At 36.0% G+C, this 21,763-nt stretch overlaps 1 protein-coding gene across 1 annotated transcript; it reads left to right on the top strand.

Annotated features, from left to right (window-relative positions):
* Nucleotides 1–1,114: 1,114 nt before the first annotated feature.
* LOC128553985 (bromodomain adjacent to zinc finger domain protein 2B-like) lies at nt 1,115–21,186 on the top strand. The gene is made up of 4 exons (XM_053535181.1): nt 1,115–2,223; nt 3,921–4,046; nt 6,035–6,160; nt 20,939–21,186. Exons 1-4 carry the CDS (start codon nt 1,272–1,274, stop codon nt 21,184–21,186), a joined length of 1,452 nt encoding a protein of 483 aa, XP_053391156.1. The 5' UTR covers nt 1,115–1,271.
* The last annotated feature ends 577 nt before the right edge of the window (nt 21,187–21,763 follow it).

Raw genomic sequence — 21,763 nt, 5'->3', positions numbered from 1 at the left:
AATATTTTACCAGAAAAACACATAATTCATTAATAAATTGATTACCAGATAGCTAGACACTTCATATTTTAAATTTTTTCCAAAAGGTTCATGTTATAAAATTAATCATGCTAAAAGACTTTCTAACATTTCTCATGACTTCCTGTGCAACATGTATCCTCCAACATATCATTTCATCATTGCCATCATGATTGAAACTTCTGTTTGTCAATATTTGTCTCGGCACAACTACAGAGCACAATAACAACATTAGAATGTTTTTAAACAGTGGCATCTATAAGCAACAGCATTTTTAACACAAATTCTATGTAGTTTTGCAAGTTATTAGTATGTAAAGTATAATAAAAGACTTCAAAAGTACTAAATTCATAAACAAATTGATTAACCTTAACCCTGCTAAATTTCAGAAAATAATGGTCTGGTCTATCTCTCAATTTGGGCAGTACCATTTATTATTCCAGATGATGTTCACTGAAAATTTACTGATTGAATAGCAAAAATTGCAAACTATGATCAACTTGCAGGGATGTGCAGGCTGGTCTTGGTCTGCACTGGTCGCAAGGGCAGAATCACTTGCCACCAGCAGGCTAAAGGTTAAAGGATGGCTAGAAAATCCTTTATAAACATAGAGAATGATATTCCTGTCATGACCAAAAATGATTTGATGAATTTTGCATCCCATGGTATATTATTGACTAGCTAAAATTAGCTAGTACATTCTAAGACCATTAGCTACTCTAAAATGCCACCAGCATTTAGCGTCTATGCTTGTCTAAATTTGAACACTGTTTACTTTGTTTCTATATTCAGCAAAGGTCAGTTGCGCCATATCAAACATGGAACACTGACACTGAATCTAAGGCACCAAGATTGTACCCCAGTCAACCGGAATTATAGATTTTCATAGAGTGGCTATCTCTGATAACTGGCTGCACCCTTGGGCAAAAGGCTCAGGGTTCAGAAGCAGGCCTTTATGTAAGATACTAGTTAGTGTGGAAAAGGGTGCCAGAACTATGCCCCAGGTACAACAAGATATTGTAGGGTTCACCCCACTGAAAATAAGTTTCTAGTTTATGTAACAGTAATCTTCATTTCTTTTTATTTTCAGATTGCAAAACTAGCTGACAAATATACAAACAAATGAAATCAAACATTTGATTTTAAGCATTCTACAATTATTGTATTTATTTCGTTCAGAGAAATTATGAAGAAAATTAGTTCCTGTGCTGGCAAGTGGAGTTAAAACTGCAAAAACATCACCTTCTAAGCAAATGGCGTGTTGGGATGCTCAGGCAAATATGCCGAAAGGATTTAATTATGCTACAGAAAGGACAGAACCTATGTCTGAAAAACGTGATATTAAAAATGAAATGAAACCAGAAGTATCGATTGAAACAGACTGTAAAAGTGACATAAATATCTCAGAGATTGCAAAATCAAGCATTGTGAAAATTGAAAATCAGGTTGGGAAAATATTTGATTCTTTCATTATTGATTATGAAGATGACATGGAACAGATGCCTACAACTGTTTATCCATTCTCCAAATCCATTGAAAAGCAAACTGAGCATGAAGAAAGTGTAGAACCAGCAGAAGAAGATTTTAAAAATGAAGAGCCATTCTATATTGTTGAAGTAAATTCAGAACACATAGAAAGTGAAGACATACCAGCAGGTCATCCAGAAATGTCAGAACAGGAAGATTTTACAAGAATGCTTGAAGAAACTACTGAAGTACGACAGGAAAACACTGAAAATGAATGCTCAGAAATAAAACCTACAGCAGTACAATTAAACAGTTCAAAGTCCAGGTCTCGATCACATCGAAAGTTTGATTTTAATTATAATAATGAATCTTTGAGTACTTCTTTTAGAGTGCATTCAGAAGAGAAAAGAAGAATAGAACAAAGTTCCATATCTGTTGAAAAGTGTAAACAAGCTTCTAATTCAAAAACAGAAAAAAATCAGTCAGTGATTCTGAAGAGAACAATACGAAAATCAAAAAAGGCAAGAACTAGAAGTAGTAAAACTGTTCTACGGAAGTATAAGAAAGGAACAGGTAGAAGTCAAAAGGCTACAGCTTCACTCTTTAGTTCAACGGCAAGAAAAGACATATTGGGTGATGTTTCAAACACCTCATCAGCTGTCAGCACTCGCAAATGTTTTGTAAGTTTAAGACCCTTAAAAGTTGAAGCTAAAGACAAGGAAATGGCACAGCCAAAAGGTGAGAAAAAAAATCAGACAAAGACCTCTATTATCAACTTTTTAGCTCATTTAAGTAGTTGCCCAAGATGTTTGTTTGTTTGTTTTGGGTTTAACGCCGTTTTTCAAAGTATTTCAGTCATGTAACGGTGGGCAGTTAACCTAACCAGTGTTCCTGGATTCTGAACCAGTACAAACCTGTTCTCCACAAGTAACTGCCAGCTTCCCCACATGAATCATAGGTGGAGGACTAGTGATTTCAGACATAATGTCGTTTATCAAATAGTCACGGAGAACACACGCCCCCCCCCCCCCTCCCAAGGATCGAACTCACAACCCCGTGATCTGTAGACCAACGCTCTACCTACTGAGCTAAGTGGGTGGGCATTTGCACAAGGTGAGCTATTGTGATCAGCCTGTGTCCTACATCTGTCATCATTGTCAACAGTTTGGCTGTTACAATTTTAGCCTAATCTTAATGAAACGTGGTCAGAATACTACCCTGAATAATGCCTTCATTACTGGATCATCTTGGGTAAAAAAACAAGGTCATTGGATCAGTTGCCAGAGCTCTTGATATTGAAGTGGTATTTGGAGACACTTACTTTATAGATTACACGAAACCTTTTGTAACCACTTATGGTGAAGTGTCCAAGGGACATCTGTCCAATCCCATTTTTTTCAGCCCGCTTGCAGAAAGTGAAGACAAAGTCATCCAAATGTCTGTTTCATGTATGTGTGTAAATGCATTGGTGTCTTATTGCATGCATGTGTTGAGTTGTTTCTCTGAACAATAACTTTGACTTCCATGGAGCAAATTTTGTGTCATGCACATAACCTCAGATTCCTATCCCAAAGGTCAAGATCACACTTTGAAGTCAAAGGTCATGTCAGGTCCTGATCAAGCCATAACTTTGATATGTGTAAAGGAATCTTGTTTTTGTTTTGCATCAATGTTTCCCTCCATGACACAGAGTATCACATGCAAACCCCAGTTTCCTATTTCAAAGGTCAAGGTCACAATTAGGGGTCCAGGGTCATTTTAAAGCTTGTCCAGGTCATAACTTTGATATGTATTAGGAGCAATATTTCTTGGTATAAGTGTCGAACACAAACCTCAGGTCCCTTTCGCTAAGGTCAAGGTCACACTTAAGGGTTAAATTTCATTTTAGAGCTTATTCTTGTCATAGCTATGACATGCATTAAACAATCTTACTTATTTTTTGCTTAAATGTTTGCTTTGGTGAGACAGAGTGTCATGTGCATATCCTAGGCTCCTATCTCAAAGGTCAAGGTCACACTTTGGGTAGAAAGGTCATGTATGATCTTGGGTCATAATATTAACATGCATTGGTCAGTTTTTTCATTTATTTAGCAGATCCTTTTTTTGTGAACTTACAGGTTTTTTTATAGAATAACTTCTGTACCTGGTAAAGACTTTTTGTGGCATTGTTTTTTGTGTGGATGATCTGTAAAATAACTTTAGTTAAGTCAAGATATTTGAAGTTTTATTCCTGTTTGACCTGTAAAAGTGAGGTGAGTGTTAAACTTTTAAAGGCAATTATAGAGCTCTCTATTGAAAAATGTTTCATTAGGCCTTAGGTAATTCTTGTTTTCACTTCAATTTAAAGAAGCCAGAAGAAGTATTGTATTTTGACATTTTAATCTACTCTTCTTTAAGATTGTAACTATCAGCCAGTTTGAATGTTTCTTTTACAGTAAACTCAACAGGTGATGCTGTTAAACCAGTACTGTCTAATATGGTATCAACTAGAGGACGCTCAAAGTCTGTGGTTCCTAACAGACCCTATAATGACACAATTGACCCAGGAAATAAGAAATCAGGTGAGTATTTAAAATAAATTTTTGCATGACTTTCTTATTTTTATTTGGCTTAAATGTTTGCCTCAATGAAACAGAGTCATGTGCATACTCCAGGCCCCTGTCTCAAAGGTCAAGGTCTCACTTAGGGTGAAAGGTCATGTAAGGTCTTGAGCCATAATATTAACATGCATTGATTAATCTTTTCATTTATTTAGATGTTTCTTTTTTGTTGACTAACAGTTTTTCGAAGAAAAAGTAGAGCTATTGCACTCTCCCCGGTGTAGGCATTGGCGTTGGTGTCGCCGTTTGTTAAACTTTTTTGATAAAGTCAAATATCTCTGTTACTATCAAAGCTATTGACTTGAAACTTAAAATACTTATTAACCATCAAAGTCTACACCAGGGGAAACAATCTCCATAACTCTAGTTTGAATTTTGACAGAATTATGCCCCTTTTTAACTTAGAATTTTTGTTAAAATTTTTGAGAAAGTCAAATTTATGTCTCTGTTAATATAAAAGCTTTTGACTTGAAACTCAAACTAGTTATTTACTATCAAAGTCTACACCAGGAGACACAATTCCCATAACTCTGATTTGAATTTTGACAGAATTATGTCCCTTTCTAACTTGGATTTTTTTTTACTGACAAAGCTCTAGTTCAGAGTCAAGCACTGAGAAAAGTTGGGTGTGCTGTCTTATGGACAGCTCATGTTTAAAGAATAATTTCCCCTTGTTTCTACTATAAATAGCTTATTTTGTGACAAGGTGAGCTTTTTGATCTGTTTCGTCCCTCGTCCATTCACAATTTCTTGTGAACATAATACTAATAGGGACTACATTTTCCTTTCAATTTTAATCAAACTTGCACACAACTTGTATTGGCATAACATCTCAGTTCCTTTTGAAAATTGGCCAGGTTCCCTCATGGGTTCCAGAGTAAAGGCCCCTTTAAGGGCCAAAATTTGCTAATATGGCTTGTGAACCACATTTTGCAATCGATTTTAATCTAACTTGCACACAACTTGTATTGGCATAATATCCTTTTGACCTTTTTAAACTGACCAGATCCTATCATGGGTTTCCAAGTTATGGCCCCTTAAAGGGCCAAAATTGCTATTTTTGCTTTTACAGCCATATAGAGATTTCATTTATGGTTTAATTTGATATAGACTTGCAAAATATCTTTAACAACAATAGATCTTGGATTCCATGATGAATCCATCAGATCCAAACATCTTCATAACACTTTGTCAGAATGTTATCTTGATCATTCCTAGGCCAAGTTTGAAACTGGGTCACATGGGCTCAGAAACTAGGTCACCCAGTCAAATCAAAGGAAAAACTTTTTAACACTTGATGTCACATTTATGACCCTATCTTCATGAAACTTGGTCAGAATGTTTATCTTGATCATTCCTAGGCCAAGTTCGAAAGTGGGTCAAAAACTTGGTCACCTGCTCAAATTAAAGAGAAGCTTGTTAACACTGGAGGCCATTTTTATGATGCTATTTTCATGTAACTTGGTAAGAATGTTTATCTTGATGATTCCCGAAACTCCCGAGTTCGAAACTGGGTCACATGGAGTGAAAAAATAGGTCACAACTCAAAGCAAAGAAAAAGTTTGTAGTTGCCACATGTATGATCCAATCTTCATGAAACTTGGTCAGAATGTTTATTTTGATGATTCCAAGGCTAAGTTTAAAAGGCCAATTTTTTGTCTGAAGATCTCTGGTAATATTTTGACCCCATACTTTCATCAATGCTTCGAATAGTTGAGCGCGCTGTCAGCAGGCAGCTCTTGTTATTCCTGTTTGATCTGTAAAAGTTAGATGGGCATTAAAAGGTCATCATAGCTCTATTGAAAAATGATTCATTTGGCCTTAAGTAATTCTTGTTTTTACTTCAATTTAAAGAAACCAGAAGAAGTATTGTATTGTGACATTTTAACGCATCTACTCTTCTTTAAGTTTAAAACTAGCACTCAATTTGAATGTTTGTATCATTACAGTAAACACATCAGATGATGCTGTTGAACCAGTACTGTCTAATATGGTGTCAACCAGAAGACACTCAAGGTCTGTGGTTCCTAACAGTCGCTATAAAGACATGGTTGATCCAGAAATGAAGAAATCAGGTGAGTATTTTAAAATATTAAATTTTTGCATGACTTTCTTAGAATACTTTTGTTTTATTATTAGCTAGCTATGATAGTCAGCAGAGCTATTGCCGTACCCATAGCATCCACCTTGTGTGTAGACACCTTGTTCACAATTATTAGCAAGCTCATATCTCATTTATTACTTGTCATGACTGAATGTAACTTCGAATATGTCCTCACCATGATGGTACCATCTGAATGACAATATTTTTAGATTGACTATTCGAAGAATAGTCTAGCTATTCTACTCACCCTGGCGTCGGCATCGGGGTCACACCTTGGTTAAAGTTTTGCATGCAAGTACATATGGCTATCATTTAAAGGCATGTAGCTTTGAAACTTACAGGTATTGTTTCTTTTTCTAGGTCAATTACCAACCTCACTGGGTCAACTCTGACATGTATTTTGAGCAAATTATGCCCCCTTTTGGACTTAGAAAATCCTGATTAAAGTTTTACATGCAAGTTACGGGATTATAAAACTAGTTGATAGCATCAAGTCCCATAACTCTGACCTGCATTTTGGCCAAATTATGCCCCCTTTTTCTAGATCAATTACCAACCTCACTGGGTCAAGTCCCATAATTCTGACATGTATTTTGGGCAACTTATGCCCTCTTTTGGACTTATAAAATCCTGGTTAAAGTTTTACATGCAAGTTACTATCTCCAAAACTAATGCAGATATTGATTCGAAACTTCACATGTGTCTTCAGGGTTATAAAACTAGTTGATAGCATCATGTCCCATAACTCTGACCTGCATTTTGGCCAAATTATGCCCCCGTGCAAGTACATACAGCTTTTACTTAAAGGCATATAGATTTGAAATTTATTTTTTCTTTTTCTAGATCAATTACGAACCTCATTGGGTCAAGTCCCATGATTCTGACATGTATTTTGCGCAAATTATGCCAAATTTTGGACTTAGAAAATCCTGGTTAAAGTTTTACATGCAAGTTACTCCAAAACTAATGCAGATATTAAATTGAAACTTCACATGTGTCTTCGGGGTTATAAAACTAGTTGATAGCATCAAGTCCCATAACTCTGACCTTCATTTTGGCCAAATTATGCCCCCTTTTGGACTTAGAAAATCCTGGTTAAAGTTTTGCGTGCAAGTTACTATCTGCAGAACAAATGCAGATATTAATTTAAAATTGAAACTTCACATGTGCCATAGGGGCTATAAAGCTAGTTGATTGCATCAACTCTGAGATGTCCCCTTTTGAACTTAAAACTTCTGGTTAAAGTTTTACATGCAAGTTACTATCTCCAAAATGAATGCAGATACTGGATTGAATTTCTATAGATAATTTAACATTTAAGGTAATATTTTCCTGCTTCTGGGACAATAATTCGAATAGTCAAGCATTGGCTGTCTTACAGACAGGTCTTGTTTAACTCTTGCCTTCTTTTTGATGAAATTTTGGCCCATTTTGTAAACTCCACCATCCATCAAGAGATTTTTATATCAGTTGGAACATAAGGTTTCCAGTAACCAGAGGATATGTCATGGGCAAAAACCCAAACATTAGTTCAAAGGTTAAAGCTACACTTTGAGGTCAAATATAAGTAGTGATTTTTAGCTCGACTATACGAAGTATAAGGAGAGCTATCCTACTGGCGTCGGCGTCGGCGTCTTTCCGCGTCCCCACCTTGGTTAAAGTTTTGGTGCACTTTCTCTTTTTTCAACTTATCTCTGTAATTACTTGATGGATTTGATTCAGACTTGAAATACTTATTCCTCATCATCATCCACATCATCTGACATAAGGGCCATAACTCTGGCACAAATATTTCATGAATTATCCCCCCTTTCCACTTAGATTTTCAGGTTAAAAGTTTTGATGCACTTTCACTTTATCTCTGTTATTATTGAATGGATTTGATTCAAACTTAAAATAGTTGTTCAACATCATCATCCACATCAAATGACACAAGGTGCATAACTCTGGCACCATTTTTTCATGAATTATTCCCCCTTTTTACTTAGAATTTCAGGTTAAAGTTTTGGTGCACTTTCACTCTACCTCTGTTATTACTGAATGGATTTGATTCAAACTTAAAATAGTTTTTCAGCATCATCACCCACATCATATGACAAAAGATGCATAACTCTGGCACAATTTTTCGTGAATTATTCCCCTTTTTACTTAGAATTTCAGGTTAAAGTTTTATGCACTTTCACTCTATCTCTGTTATTACTGAATGGATCTGATTCAAACTTAAACAATTGTTCAACATCATTACTCTTATCATATGACACAAGGTGCATAACTCTGGGACCAATTTTTCATGAATTATTTCCCCTTTTTACTTAGAATTTTAGGTTAAAGTTTTGATGCACTTTCACTCTGTCTCTGTTATTACTGAATGGATTTGATTCAAACTGAAAATAGTTGTTCAACATCATCACCCACACCATATGATGCAAGGTGCATAACTCTGGCACCAATTTTTCATTAATTATTCCCCCTTTTTACTTAGAATTTTAAGTTAAAGTTTAGATGCACTTTCACTTTATCTCTGTTATTACTGAATGGATTTGATTCAAACTTAAAATAGTTGTTCAACATCATCACCCACACTATATGACACAAGCTGCATAACTCTGGCACCAATATTTAATGAATTATGCCCCTTTTTTCTTAGGATATACTTATTAGCTCACCTGTCACTTTGTGACAAGGTGAGCTTTTGTGATCGCACAGCGTCCGTCCGTGCGTCTGTCCGTGCGTCCGTCCGTGCGTAAACTTTTGCTTGTGACCACTCTAGAGGTAACATTTTTCATGGGATCTTTATGAAAGTTGGTCAGAATGTTCATCTTGATGATATCTAGGTCAAGTTCGAAACTGGGTTACGTGCGGTCAAAAACTAGGTCAGTAGGTCTAAAAATAGAAAAACCTTGTGACCTCTCTAGAGGCCATATTTCTCAATGGATCTTCATGAAAATTAGTCAGATTGTTCATCTTGATGATATCTAGGTCAAGCTCGAAACTGGGTCACGTGCGGTCAAAAACTAGGTCAGTAGGTCTAAAAATAGAAAAACCTTGTGACCTCGCTAGAGGCCATATTTCTCAATGGATCTTCATGAAAGTTGGTCAGAATGTTCACCTTGATGATATCTAGGGCAGGTTTGAAACTGGGTCACGTGCGGTCAAAAACTAGGTCAGTAGGTCTGAAAATAGAAAAACTTTGTGACCTCTCTAGAGGCCATATTTTTCATGGGATCTTTATGAAAATTAGTCAGAATGTTCACCTTGATGATATCTAGGTCAAGATCGAAACTTGATCACGTGGGGTCAATAACTAGGTCAGTAAATCTAAAAATAGAAAAACCTTATGACCTCTCTAGAGGCCATATTTTTCAAGAGATCTTCATGAAAATTGATCAGAATGTTCATGTTGATGATATCTAGGTAAAGTTCGAAACTGGGTCACGTGCGGTCAAAAACTAGGTCAGTAGGTCTAAAAATAGAAAAACCCTGTGACGTCTGTAGAGGCCATATTTCTCAATGGAGCTTCATGAAAATTGGTGAGAATGTTCAGCTTGGTGATATCTAGGTCAAGTTCATGACTGGGTCACGTGCGTTCAAAAACTAGGTCAGTAGGTCGAAAAATAGAAAAACCTTGTGACCTCTCTAGAGGCCATATTTTTCATGAGATCTTCATGAAAATTGGTTAGAATGTTCATCTTGATGATATCTAGGTCAAGTTCAAAAGTGGGTCACATGCCTTCTTAAACTAGGTCAGTAGGTCTAAAAATAGAAAAACCTTGTGACCTCTCTAGAGGCCATATTTCTCAATGGATCTTCATGAAAATTGGTGAGAGTGTTCAGCTTGATGATATCTAGGTCAAGTTCGAAACTGTGTCATGTACGGTCAAAAATTAGGTCAGTAGGTCGAAAAATAGAAAAACCTTGTGACCTCTCTAGAGGCCATATTTTTCATGAGATCTTCATGAAAATTGGCGAGAATGTTCACCTTGATGATATCTAGGTCAGATTAAAAAGTGGGTCACATGCCTTCAAAAACTAGGTCATTAGGTCAAATAATAGAAAAACTTTGTGACCTCTCTAGAGGTCATACTTTTCAATGGATCTTCATGAAAATTGGTCAGAATTTTTATCTTGATAATATGTAGATCAAGTTCAAAACTGGGTCACATCAGCTCAAAAACTAGGTCACTATGTCAAATAATAGAAAAAACGACGTCATACTCAAAACTGGGTCATGTGGGAAGAGGTGAGCGATTCAGGACCATCATGGTTCTCTTGTATAGTGTTTTGATACATTTTATCTTTACCTCTCTTATTACTTTAAGTTGATATTTTTGACATAGACACAGGCTATTGTGCAATATCTTCATCCACAATTGGAGTCATTTAACACTCCAGTGACAGCTCTAGTTTATCCCCCCACCAAAGGTGAAGGGGATATTAGAAATGCTCTCCGTCCGTGCGTCCGTCCGTCCGCAACGATCTTTGTCCGGACCATAACTCCAAAAGTACTTGAGGGATTTTCTTCAAACTTCATACACTGATAGAACACATTGGGAGGAAGTGCAGTGTGCAAGAACAATAACTCTACCTTGCCTATTTTTTGAGTTATTCCCCTTTATCTTATTTTCTTAAAAAATTTTGTCCGGAGCATAACTCCAAAAGTACTGGAGGGATTTTCTTCAAACTTCATACACTGATAGAATACATTGGGAGGAAGTGCAGTGTGCAAGAACAATAACTCTACCTTGCCTATTTTTTGAGTTATTCCCCTTTATCATATTTTCTTAAAACATTTTGTCCGGAGCATAACCCAAAAGTACTGGAGGGATTTTCTTCAAACTTCATACACTGATAGAACACATTGGAGGAAGTGCAGTGTGCAAGAACAATAACTCTACCTTGCCTATTTTTTGAGTTATTCCCCTTTATCATATTTTCTTAAAAAAATTTGTCCGGAGCATATCTTCTTCATGCATGGAGGGATTTTGATATATCTTGGCACAAATGTTTACCACCACGAGGCGGAGTGTCATACACAGGAACCAGGTCCCTAGGTCTAAGGTCAAGGTCACACTTAGAGGTCAAAGGATACAAGAATTAAAACCTTGTCCGGAGCATTTCTTCTTCATGCATTGAGGGATTTTGATATAACTTGGCACAAACGTCACCACCACGAGACGGAGTGTCACGCGCAAGATCCAGGTCACTAGGCCTAAGGTCAAGGTCACACTTAGAGGCCAAAGGTCAGATACAAGAATGACTTTGTCCGAAGCATTTCTTCTTCATGCATAGAGGGATTTTGATGTAACTTGGCACAATTATACACCATCATGAGACGAAGTGTCATGCGCAGTTCCCTTCTTTATAATTACTTCCTTTGTTGTTACTTTAAATAGCTTTTATTGTAACTTTTTCATTACTAGTCGTAGGGAAAAATCGAGACCACTTTTCTGTAGTACAACAAACATGCTAAATCCAATTTTGAGGTGTATTTTGACCAGTCTCTTCCTGATAAAGATTTTTGTGTGGACTTGCAATTTTTTTTTTTTTTTTTTTTTTTTTTTTTTTTTTTTTTTAAAGATTAACTTCCCTTAGTTGTTACTATAAATAACTTATATTGTAACATTTTTATAATTGACCTAGGGAAAAACAAGACCACTTTTCTGTGGTACAGCATAGATGTTACTCTCCAGTTTTAGGTGTATTTTATTAATTTTATTATATATAAGGTATCTCTACCTAGTAAGGAGTTTTTTTGTGGACTTTAAAAAACAAAAGACTTACAATGATTACTAAACAACCACAAAATTAACATTCCATTCGCAAATACAGCTGCCCGGTGGGGGGATTAGCCATGTCTGACATGGCTCTTGTTTCCTCAGATGTGCCCAGTTTCACTATCCAGCATCGAAATAGTCGAGCGCGCTGTCTCCTGTGACAGCTCTTGTTTCCTATCTGGTCCATAACACAGTCATCCTTAAAGGGATTCTTATATTACATGGTACCAAAAAGTGTTCCATAATCAGGGATCATCCTGGGTCAAAATTTTAGGGAGAAGTGACTTCTCCCTCCACAGAATTCAGGGAGAAGTTGAGGAATTTAAGGAGAAAAATTGGCATAGCATTCAGTTTCCTGCCTATATATATCCACTTTTTATGGGCCTAGCTGTAACTTATAAACAGTAATTATTTAAGGAAACTGATTCTTGCATTATCATTTTCATGAATTTCTATATTTATAAAGTATAAACTTAGCTATGAAAAAGTCGTCTTTAAATTTTATCCGAAATGTACATGTCCAAAAATGGTACATTTAACAGGTGCACGTTCAAAACGCCGTGAAAATTTTCATTCATGTTTCGATTCTCGTACTTTTAAAATGCCTGATTTTTGCATCAACTTGTTCCGATTTATACATTTAATTTATTTATTTATTATTTTTTCGAAAATAATACCAAACTCGTAGATAATGGCGATCTTTTTACAATATTTTGTACGGCAGTTCTGACGTCCGCGAAATTATTTTTTATCCACAGTACCCGAGCAATTCATATACAGAAATTAACCGTAATCATGGTAATTAAAATAATTTTTGAAGTAATCTGTAATAAAATAAAAGAATAATATACAATTGTTGCTTAAGATCATGCTCTTGTTAAGTTTATCGGCTTTTTACACGCCGATTGAAAATTTTCAAAATGGCGGCGGCTTACAATATTATTGATTGACACTGTGGGATATTAATGCCAGGATTGGCTGAAGTTTGACAGGCGAGTAGGCGGGGTTGACTATGGATTTATCGATAATTTAATCTAGAATCTGCATCAAGTTTTACAACTTTAAGTAAACAGATAATAACTCGCTGAAGAACTCGGCGATTTGGATTTCGCCCGGAGGCGATAATTAGGCAAAGTGGCCGACTTCAAAGTGACGATATCGCTCAAATCGCCTTGTAGGATGATCCCTGCACAATGTGATGACTTGATATGCGCAACACCTAGCATATAGGTCAAAGTCGCACTCTCAGGTCATAGTTCATACGTTTTTAGCACACCTGAGCACGAAGTGTTCAAATGTGAGCTTTTGTGATCGCCCCGTGTCCGTCGTCCATCCATCGTTGTCAACAATTTGACTGTTAACACTCTAGAGGTCACAGTTTTGGCCCAGTCTTAATGAAACTTGGTCAGAATGTTACTCTCAATAAAATCTTGGATGAGTTTGATATTGGGTCATCTGGGGTTAAAAACTAGGTCACCAGGTCAAATCAAAGGAAAAGCTTGTTAACACTCTAGAGGTTACAATTTTGGCCCAATCTTAATGAAACTTGATCAGAATGTTACCCTCAATAAAATCTTGGATGAGTTCGATATTGGGTCATCTGGGTTGAGAAACTAGGTCACCAAGTCAAATCAAAGAAAAAGCTTGTTAATAGTGATTTCCCGATTGTAACCGACAATCGAATAAGTGTCGCTAATTTTTCCAGGTCGGCGACAATCGATTGTGTGAGATGCAATCGATTGTCGGGTAATAATAGATCTTTTTTCCATGTATTAATTTACTTAACCTGCTGAATAGGGCTACACATATTCAGGACCCGATTCCGACGGCGGGAGTTGTTCCGCCATTTTACCAAAATTTTTGGTCAAGGAAGAGCACTTGTTTGCATTGAAATACCGGGAACTTGGATAATTTTCTGTTCCTGTAAGTTCGGATAGTATGTGAAGCAATTGTTTACCAACAAAAAAATGAGAAAAATCGAGGGGAAATATAATTATATTCTTGTTTAAATGGATTTGTCACACATCACAAAAGATAGTTAGAATCAACTTGACTGATTGTAAGATGCTGTCATTCTGTCAGCTGCGTATATGTAACAATCGTGAATTTATTACAATCATAATTTCTCAAACAATTATTCAAACAAATATTAATTTCTGGTTCAGTCTTTTTTCTCTGCATAATCTTTTCAATCTGCCCCGAGGATAAAACTACACTGATACTTCACAAGTCAAATAAACATGTCAAAATATTACAATAACAAAATTTTCTTACCCCAAAAAATTTATAAAAGTTAAAACATCCTATTAATCCAATAACCCTAACTGGCGAAAGAAATTCATAAGATTCGTAATATTTGCAATACACAGTGTTACATCACACCCAGATGTAACCCCTTCTACCTGTCAATCAAAATTCCAAAACTTCAAACAGAGTACCGCTTTGATCTTTGACATGAATGTACTGCTGATGTGATGCACTATTTTTTAGATATCTCTGTAGGTCACTCGTGGTGTGATTTAAAAAAAAAATATTGTGGACTCGTTGGTTTTTAAAAGCAGAAATATAATTCTTGGAGATATATGTGCCAACAGCTAGTGTGTGTGTGTGTTTCATTTTACTGTAAATATTTTTGTTTTGTGTGTGTGTGTACAAACAGTTGGGAAGAAATAGAAAATAAAAAGTATGAAATAAAGATCACTGTTTTTGTTTTGGAAAAATCTGCTTTTCAAGATGTTTTTTTTTTTTTTTTTTAGATATTTTGTTGATTTTGACTATTTTCAAGTGGAAAAAGCTCTTAAACAAGAATGGTGACCAATGTATTTTATTTCACATTTCAATTTTAATTATTGTCCTGAGATAATCAAATCAATATACCAAGGTTGAAGAAAATTGTTAGTTCGAAATGTGTGACAATACAATTTTACAGACAAATACTGATTCTTGTTGTTTTGAATGTTACTCTTACAAGTCATTACATGTACATTTTGTATACATTTCAACTGAAATAAATTAAAGAACAATATATTGTCATTACTGTTCTTGAGTGTGTAGACGGTGGTGAAACCAATTAACAATACCATGTATAATATATATATGAGAGTTTCGATTAATAATCAATCGATTGTACCCTTCCGATTCGATTTGATAATCGATTGCACTTTGGGTCCGATTATGAAACACTACTTGTTAATACTCTAGAGGTCACAATTTTGGCCCAATCTTAATGAAACTTGGTCAGAATGTTACCCTCAATTAAATCTTGGACAATTTCGAGATTGGGTCATCTGGGGTTAAAAACTAGGTCACCAGGTCAAATCAAATGAAAAGCTTGTTAACACTGTAGTGGCCACATTTATGATGTATCTTCATGAAACATGGTCAGGATGTTAATCTTGATGATCTCAAGGTCCAGTTTGAATCTGGGCCATGTAGGATCAAAAACTAGGTCACCAGGTCAGATCAAAGGAAAAGCTAGTTAACACTGTAGAGGCCACATTTATGACCATATCTTAATGAAACTTGGTCAGAATGTTAATCTTGATAAACTATAGATCACGTTCAAATCTGGGTCAGGTGGGATAAAAAACTAGGTCACTTGGTCAAATCAAAGGAAAAGCTTGTTAACACTCTAGAGGCCACATTTATGACTATATCTTCAAGAAACTTGGTCAGAGTGTTGATCTTGATGATCTTTAGGTCAAGTTTGAATCTGGGTCATGTGGGGTCAAAAACTAGGTCACCAGGTCAAATCAAAGGAAAAGCTTGTTAACATTCTAGAGGCCACATTTATGACTTTATCATCATGAAACTTAGTCAGAATGTTAATCTTGATGATCTTTAGGTCAAGTTCGAATCTGGGTCATGTGGGGTCAAAAACTAGGTCACCGGGTCAAATCAAAGGAAAAGCTAGTTAACACTTCAGAGACCACATTTATGACCATTTATCACGTTTGACGTCGCGGGAGTGTCATAAAGCCATTAAATAAAAATGATAATACACTAGTGTAATAAAGATTTGATGTCGACGTCGTTTATATGTCACGGGGGTTTTTTATGTGATATGGGTTCTGTATGAGGAAGTCTGGAAATATATATATAATATATTTATTACAATACAATGCCTATCAATCTATCTATTAGATAATGGCGGACAACAATAACAAAGTGGTTCACGTAAAACATAACATACGATTTCTCACTAAAAGCATATTACAGTCGCAGTATAAAACAATGGATGACTTAACTAAGACATTACATATATAGTGTGTATTAAATATTATATGGAACGTACCTGGAAATATATATATAATATATTTATTACAATACAATGCCTATCAATCTATCTATTAGATAATGGCGGACAACAGTAACAAAGGGGTTCACGGGAAGGGTTATGTGACGTTATAGGATTAGTATGGTACGGCATCTGTCAGTAAATTATTGTATTGGGATGTATAGGTCGTAGAGGAAAATGCGTCATAAAATATTGGAATATAATATATAAATTGTATTGATACTATAGACCTTAGACAATTCTTATTCTATGACCTATGACATATAGTATAGGAGACTTTGGTCAAATTGACTTGTTTATATTGTAAAAGGAAGTAGAATTTTTGATGTTTCACCAGGAAAGGCTAACGTGATAAAAAGAATATTACATTTGTGACTTTCCACATTGAATTTATTAAACTCGTTGAATAAAATTGATAAAATGCTCAACAGAGCCTCGCATTTTATCATTTTATTCAACTTGTTTAATAAATTCAATATGAAAAGACACTCATGTAATATCCTCAATATCTTAATGAAACTTGGTCAGAATGTTAATCTTGATGATCTTCAGGTCAATAGGTCAGGTGAGTGATACAGGGCCTTCATGGCCCTCTTGTTTCCTGTCTGGCCTATTATTCTGTTATCCATCAAGGGATTCTAATATTACTTAAATGTTTGCAATAATGAGATAACATGTCATGCCAAATAACCAGATCTCAACTTAAAGGTCAAGGTCTCACTTGGAGGCCGTAGGGCTTTTTTTCTGTATGGTCCTTAACTCTGCCATCCATCTAGGGATTCTAATATCTTTTGGTCAAAGATCAGGGTTACACTTAGAGGTCAAAGGTCAGCAGGGTTTTCTTTTGTACCCAGATACTACATATCAGTTACCACTTCGATTCAAATGAAGAAGTATGGGGGGGGAGGGGCATGCACTTTTTTCAAATATAGTTTCATATTCTGTTCATAAAATAATGCCCCTTCCCCAATTCAGATCTGCCCATGCCTGTACATCTGTTTGGATGTGTATCTGTTTGTCTGAATCTGTGTCATGCATATCTCAAAATGTATTTGACCTTTAGTCATCAAACCTCACAGGATTTTAAATCAGCATGTTAAGTTTTGTAGTTAAGTTTTGTTTAATGTTTCTCTGAACTTACCAAGAGTTATGGTCCTTGATTATGTCAAAAATTTGTGCCTGTAAAGGTATTTATCAAAGATTTGTGAACTTTAAATTGATCATTGGCCTGGTTGACCTGCTGTTGAGATAATTAGTCTCTTTCTTGTAGGAGACTGTATTGCATGGCAATTTGGCATTGTGCTCACTACTACAAGTAGACAGCCTTTTGTCTGACTGACAAATTGTTGCAAAAGGCGCTTAACCCAAACACACACACACACACACACACTTGAAAAATTGTAGTTAACCCTTAACCTGCTGGCGGCAGATGATTCTGCCTTTGCGACCAGTGCAGACCAAGATCAGCCTGCACATCCGTGCAGTCTGATCATGGTCTGCACTGTTCGCTATTCAGTCAGTAAATTTTTAGTAAACACCCCTTCAAATGATAAATGGTACTGCCCAAACTGGAAGATGGACCAGTCTATAATAGAAATTTAGCATGGTAAGGGTTAAGGGCGCTTAACCCAAACACACACTGACTGTACAAATGGTTAGGAGCAATTTTTCCTTTCACACTCCTCAGTCAGTGAGTGTTGATATCTAAATAAAAAGATGTTGGTAGTAGTAGCGATTTAGAAACTGATGATACATGTTTGTTGTATATAGAAAGTAATTATTAGTCTTAGAATTATATAGGGTAGACAAAGTCATATTAATTTAGTGCTGTCCATCTGTCCGTCCGTCCATCTGTGCATCTGCTAGTTTAGATCCTATGTCAACACATGACCAATGCTTATCAGTTAAAGGTCAAGGTCACTGTTTAAGGCCGAGTTAAAATTTGTTTCTGCTCCATTACTTTAATTGCACGGAAGGCGTAGGGCTTTGATATCTCGTGTGTAGCATCATCTAGTGGTCCTCTACCAAAGTTGTTCAAACTATCCCCCTAGGGTCAAACATGACCTCGCCCGGGGGTCACATGTTTTATATAGACTTATATAGGGAAAATTTTGAAAATCTTCTTGTACAAAACCACATGGCCTAGGGCTTTGATATTTGGTATGTAGCATCATCTAGTGGTCCTCTACCAAGTTTATTCAAATTATCTCCCTAGGGTCAAATATGGCCCCGCCCCCGGGGTCACATGGTTTATATAGACTTACATAGGGAAAACTTTGAAAATCTTCTTGTACAAAACCACATGGCCTAGGGCTTTGATATTTGGTATGTAGCATTATCTAGTGGTCCTCTATCAAGATTGTTTAAGTTATCCCCCTAGGGTTAAATATGGCACCGCCCCGGGGGTCCCAAGTTTTACATAGACTTATATAGGAAAAAAAGTTTAAAAATCTTCTTGTCTGAAACCACAACACTTAGACCTTTGATATTCAGTTTGTAGCATTGTCTTATGGACCTCAACCAAAATGTTCAAATTGTACCCCTGGGGTGAAAAGAGGCCCTGCCCTGGGGGTCCCAAGTCTTATATAGACTTATATACTATTAATTAGGAAAAAGCTTAAAAAAATTTCTTGTCTGAAACCATATGACCTAGGCTTTTGATATTTGGTATGATGCATTGTCTAGTAGTCCTCTACCAAAATTATTCAAATTATGCCCCTGGGGTTAAAAGAGGCCCGGCTCTGGGGTCACTTAGTTATTATGTGAGTTATATCTATAGGAAAAAATACTTAAAAATCATCTGATCTTATTTCCAAGACTGTTTAATTATAATTACCTGATGACCCCAAGTAATATGATGTCACTTGACTGTGACCTTGACCTACTGACCTACTTTCTTGTTTTTTAAGATACAGCCTTGAAATTTTGATGACATACACAGTTTTGCACACAATCGTAAAACTGAATTTCATTGACCATGAACGTGACCTACTGACTTTCTTAATATTTTATCATCAGTTTGTCATTTGAAACATGTAGCTCATATTACTTAGGTGAGCGATCCAGGGTCATCATGACCCTCTTGTTTTTTAGCTCACCTGTCACAAAGTGACAAGGTGAGCTTTTGTGATCGCGCAGCATCTGTCATTCGTCCGTGCGTCCGTCCATAAACTTTTGCTTGTGACCACTCTAGAGGTCACATTTTTCATGGGATCTTTATGGAAGTCAGAAAGTTCTTCTTGATGCTATCTAGGTCAGGTTCGAAACTGGGTCACGTGCACCGAAAACTAGGTCAGTAGGTCTAAAAATAGAAAAACCTTGTGACCTCTCTAGAGGCCATACTTTTCAATGGATCTTCATAAAAATTGGTCAGAATTTTCACCTTGATGATATCTAGGTCAAGTTCGAAACTCGGTCACGTGCCCTGAAAAACTAGGTCAGTAGGTCAAATAATAAAAAAACCTTGTGACCTCTCTAGAGGCCATATTTTTCATGTGATCTGTATGAAAGTTGGTCGGAATGTTCATCTTGATGATATCTAGATCAAGTTCGAAACTGGGTCAACTGCAATCAAAAACTAGGTCAGTAGGTCTAAAAATAGAAAAACCTTGTGACCTCTCTAGAGGCCATACTTTGAATGTATCTTCATGAAAATTGGTCAGAATGTTCACCTTGATGATATCTAGATCAAGACCGAAACTGGGTCACGTGCCTTCTAAAACTAGGTCAATAGGTCAAATAATAAAAAAAAACTTGTGACCTCTCTAGAGGCCATATTTTTCATGGGATCTGTATGAAAGTTGATCTGAGTGTTCATCTTGATAATATCTAGGTCAAGTTTGAAACTGGGTCAACTGTGGTCAAAAACTAGGTCAGTAGGTCTAAAAATAGAAAAACCTTGTGACCTCTCTAGAGGCCATATTTTTCAATGGATCTTCATGAAAATTGGTCTGAATGTTCAGCTTGATATCTAGTAAAGTTCGAAACTGGGTCACATGCGGTCAAAAAGTAGGTCAGTACATATAAAAATAGAAAAACCTTGTGACCTCTCTGGAGGCCATATTTTTCATGAGATCTTCATGAAAATTGTTGAGAATGTTCTCCTTGATGATATCTAGATCAAATTCAAAACTGGGTCACGTGCCTTCAAAAACTAGGTCATTAGGTCAGATAATAGAAAAACCTTGTGACCTCTCTAGAGGCCATATTTTTCAATGGATCTTCATGAAAACTAGTCAGAATTTTTATCTTGATGATATCTAGGTCTTATTCAAAACTGGGTCACATGAGCTCAAAAACTAGGTCACTGTTTCAAATAATAGAAAAAAACGATGTCATACTCAGTTTAAAACTGGGTCATGTGAGGAGAGGTGAGCGATTCAGGACCATCATGGTCCTCTTGTATTACTACACAGAATACCCTATGATATTATTAAACACTTGTTTGGAAAAGACTTTTAATGTATCATTTCTGGACTAGAAAACAGACTTCCTACTGACTTTACACAAATGCAGTAACTATCTTGATTGCTATATAAAAAGAAATTAGTAATAGAATGTAACAAACTCATAATATAGGTTGGTTTACTTGCTCGTAGAAAATAACAGACAGGTTAAAAAATTATTTTGCAGTTCATTGATGGTTTCGAATAAAATTTGATATTTTGTGTTATTTTAGACAGTGACATTGATGACAGTGATGCTGACCCAGTCTATAAACCATCCAGTGATGATGATGATACTGATGATGACAAAAATGTAAATAACAACATCACTAAGGAGGATTTGGTATCAGCATCAGAAAGAGACAGCAATGATTGTGCTGTTGATCCACAGCTCTGTACAGACAAGTCAGTGACAATTCTGTCTTCAAAAAAGAATACAAAAGGCAATCGTGATAACAAAAAAACAGCTGTTTTTTTGTGAAAACTGTTTTCCAAATATTCCCCAGACATTTGACAAAGAAACATTCAAATGAGCACGAAGTCGCTAAGATATTGATATTGCCGATAAAAAGCAAAGAACTAGAACTGCTTGGGAGGAGCTTGTAAATAAGGGAGACTATTTCCACAATTCCCAAGTCATTGACAAAGGGCATGGAACTGTTATTCCAAAGTATAGATCTAAAAAGCATGTTGAAGATGTACGAAGTCTAATACCATGTCAGTCTTGCAGAGGGTTCTACAAGAAAAACGATTTTTGGAAACATCAAAAAATCTGTAATGTACAGAAACCTGTAGATATAAAATTGAAACAGGTCAGAGCTGAAAAACTATTTATGCCACATGAAAATGCAACAAAGGAGCTTAATGACAATGTAATAGTTAAAATGAAGGACGATGAAATAAAGAGAACAGTTGAATCAGATAATTTAATTTTGCGTCTTGGTAACATTTTGTATGATGAGAAAGGACATGAAGTTAATGACCACATTTACATCTCGGTTAAACTTAGAGAATTTGGTAGGCTCCTATTTTCAGCTAAAAATATGGACGCTGATATA

The sequence above is a fragment of the Mercenaria mercenaria genome, unplaced genomic scaffold (genome assembly GCF_021730395.1).
Source record: "Mercenaria mercenaria strain notata unplaced genomic scaffold, MADL_Memer_1 contig_4582, whole genome shotgun sequence".
NCBI classification, from domain to species: Eukaryota; Metazoa; Mollusca; class Bivalvia; order Venerida; family Veneridae; genus Mercenaria; species Mercenaria mercenaria.
Note: the sequence above shows the minus strand (reverse complement) of the source record. Positions and strands in the feature narration are given on the sequence as shown.